At 42.6% G+C, this 3,515-nt stretch overlaps 1 protein-coding gene across 1 annotated transcript in view; it reads left to right on the plus strand.

The window, feature by feature from the left end:
• Nucleotides 1-1,302, plus strand: part of RAB30 (RAB30, member RAS oncogene family) — a 114,641-nt gene extending 113,339 nt beyond the window's left edge. The window contains exon 5 of the mRNA XM_018565708.1: nt 932-1,302. Coding sequence (XP_018421210.1) covers nt 932-1,182 — 251 coding nt within the window. The 3' untranslated portion in view covers nt 1,183-1,302. The remainder of the gene's footprint in view (nt 1-931) is intronic.
• Nucleotides 1,303-3,515: the final 2,213 nt, after the last annotated feature.

Below are 3,515 nucleotides of genomic sequence, written 5' to 3' on the forward strand. Positions count from 1 at the left end.
ATCCTTGGGGTGGACTCACATTTATCCAGTATATAAGTCAAGATCCTTGGGGTGGACTCACATTTATCCAGTATATAAGTCAAGATCCTTGGGGTGGACTCACATTTATCCAGTATATAAGTCAAGATCCTTGGGGTGGACTCACATTTATCCAGGATATTAGTCAAGATCCTTGGGGGTGGAGCACCTTTTTCCAGTGTATCCTGTTTATAGTACAGGTAAAGGCAAAACTTTTTGGCTTTGTTTTGGGTAAAGTCAAATTTTTGTTTTTTCTTCCTGTTTGGGAAATGTTCTCTTCACTTTCTTTCTTCCGGGCACAGCAGAAAGAGAGAAGAGATCTCTCCAAAGTAGAGGACAGTTGTCACATTAACAAGCATCCACATTGGAAGTTTTTTCCCTCCCTCCCAGAACAGGAATAGATGGGAAATCTAGTTCTGATTACTGTTCTGACCTCAAAGAATTTCCTTTTCTTTGAAAAGATTTTCTTTCACTTCCTGGTGTGACTATTGGACAGGAAATGAAGGGAAATCTCCCCAATGGGACACAGAGGGCAAAAATAGCTGATAGGAATTATAACTCTCACTTGCTGTGTCCAAAATGAACTGTGACTTCAGTTGCACTTTATCTATAATAGAAAATGTCTGTTTTATTTTATGAATACTCGCTTTCCCTTCTGATGTACGTGTGGGAAATGTTCTCTTCAGATAAAGAATGAATGAAAAGAAGGTGAACAATGGAAGTCTACACGGTTTCCATTAACATCGGTAAACTTGTCTACATGCGCCTACTCAAAAACACATTGGTTTCCGCTTACGTCAATGATAAGACATTTGTCCTTGAGTGCCCACATTCTGCCACCCACACAGCAGCCTCTGTTCAGCCAGCTCCCCGCCGTCTCTCTAACACGCGCTTCTCTTTGCTATCATTACAGGGAACAAAATAGACCTGGCCGAGAGAAGAGAAGTCTCCCAGCAGAGAGCTGAAGAGTTCGCAGGCTCCCAAAACATGTTTTACCTGGAAACCTCTGCCAAAGAGTCGGACAATGTGGAAAAACTGTTCCTGGACTTAGCGTGCCGCTTGATCAGCGAGGCCCGGCAAAATCCGTTGGTCAACAACGTGGACTCTTCTTTGCCGGGAGAGGGAAAGAGCATCAGCTATTTGAACTGCTGTAACTTCAACTAGTAACCAGCTCCGGCCCGTTGACGAGCAAGAATTTTTTTTTTAAAAGGAACATTCAGTATGGGCTGAGAGTCCTTGCCGAGTTGGATTCTCTCTGCAGGTTGGTGCCGAAACAACCGGCAACAAATCGACTCCGTTTCGGAGTCTAAGCTTAGTTGACCACACGTAGGTCGCAGCATGGCGAGAATGGAAGTGGAGCAGGGCCAACAGTGTTGCGAGTCCTGTCAGCAAGTCATGGGGTACAACTTGAACAAAACTATATATATATTTAACGACGCGGTGCATAGCGGTTAGGGTATTTTTTGTTTTTACTTTTGTTTTTAATAGATAGAAAAGAAAAAAAAAGCGTCCTTCAAGAAGTAGAAGATCTTAACTTAGTATCTCCTCACCATACGATGAGAGAACTCCAATCTATACTCTACTACCGTTACATTTTTCTTACATTTTATTGTTGGGTATGCTGGCACCGGTTTGGGAAGATGTCGTTTTCGGAGAACTGTGTTGTGTCTTCTGATGGATTTAGGGTTAATTAAGGCCGGATTTTTTTTACTGCTTGGCTTCAGACGTTTATGAAAGCGGCAATGTATTTTTTTTTTTTTAAGTTTACCTTGACTGTAATCCGCAAAAGAGCGCTGACTCGTTTTGCATCTATAGCCATTTAAGGAACTCCAGCGCAAATCTTGGCTGCCGATGTCTGTTATTCTTTTGCCAAAAAAAAAAAAAAAACATAAAGAATGTTTGTGATTTTTTTTTTAAAACTTTAAAAAAAGCAGAAAAATATCCAGAGCGATAGCGTATGAAAGTGTCACATGGGATGCATGTTCCAGTATGACATGGACTCCAACCCGTTTCATATTGCAAATAATGGGCTGGCTGTAATAAGTGGCGATAAGCTACGAGGGGAGGCCGATAAGTTCGCCGTGATCTAGATGGGTTAGGGATCTGAAATTTCGCAGGTTTATAGGTGGACATCTTAGTAATATGCATGCCAATTTTTGTAGGCCGTGGTGAATAATAGTTCGAGACAAGAGAAATGGAGTAGGTGTCATGCCGTACAAAGGCATGAATACCGAGCTTAAAGTTGAATACCGAGCTTAACTTTCGCCACCACACTTGGTTCTATGGCAGTTGACGACAACCTTACCTTGGGTCATCCTGTATATTTGTGTGACCACACTTGAATTCTCTCTTCCATCGTTTGACAGTCTCATATGAAGGACAATCCTCTCCATACACAGCTGACATCTCTTCATGGATTATTTGGGCAGATTTCCCTTGAAGATGGAGGAACCTCATCACTACTCGGTATTCAACTTTGTCCGGCATGACACCAACTCCATTTCTCTTGGCTCTAGCTATAATTCACCACGACCTACAAAAACAAAAATTGGCATGCGTATTACTAAGATATCCACCTATAAACCTGCAGAATGTCAGATCCCTAGCACATCTAGATCATGATGAGGGTAAGCACTTATTGGCCTCTCCTCGTAATTAAAGTGTCAGTCCATCCAATACGGTTTATTTTTTCTTTGGGGCAATGTCAGTAGGTCAAATCAAACATTAGATTCTTATGTCTGCTTGAGAATGCAATCATTACATTTATTACCCGGAGTCACCAGCTCTTCCAAATTGCTGTGACGGTAACAAAGGGATTTCTATCAAGGAATCTCCTCTATCTTAAATTACAATAACTTCCTGGGTTTCCAACACTAAGATCTCTGCATCTGGGTTTCCAGCTCCGCTCACTTGCCATGGCTTTTGTGAAGGTGCCCCACTGCTACCTCCTGAGTTTTCCTTTCATTACCATTGGAGACTCCAATGGTAATGAAAGGAGAACTCAGGAGGTAGCAGCGAGGCACCTTCATAACAGTCATGGCAAGTAGACCGGCGGGGAACTCAAGTACAGAGATCTCACCATTGGGAGTCCCAGGAAGATACTCCAAATTGGAGTATCTTCCTGGGACTCCCAATGGTGAGATCTCTGTACGTGAGTTCCCATCCGGTCCATTTGCCAATGCTGCTATGAAGGTTCCTCACTGCTACCTCTGAGTTCTCCATTGGTTACAGTTACAGTCTCTTCTTGGTCACAGTGGAGAGATCTCTGCACCTGAGTTCCCAGCTCCAACCCATTTGCAATGGCTGGTATGAAGATATCTCACTCCTGTCTCTTAGTTCCAGGACAGTATATTCCAGGGACTATAGTGATAACATGGTCTCACTCCTGTCTATTATTTTATTATTTTTCCTTTAGTTTGTCTTACATTACACCCTGCTGGAGCTCCAGGGGCAGAATTCTTGCTCATAAGTTCTCATTGTTAGCCTACTTTTGATTG

The sequence above is a fragment of the Nanorana parkeri genome, unplaced genomic scaffold (assembly GCF_000935625.1).
Source record: "Nanorana parkeri isolate BGI_ZX_2015 unplaced genomic scaffold, ASM93562v1 scaffold875, whole genome shotgun sequence".
Taxonomy (NCBI): domain Eukaryota; kingdom Metazoa; phylum Chordata; class Amphibia; order Anura; family Dicroglossidae; genus Nanorana; species Nanorana parkeri.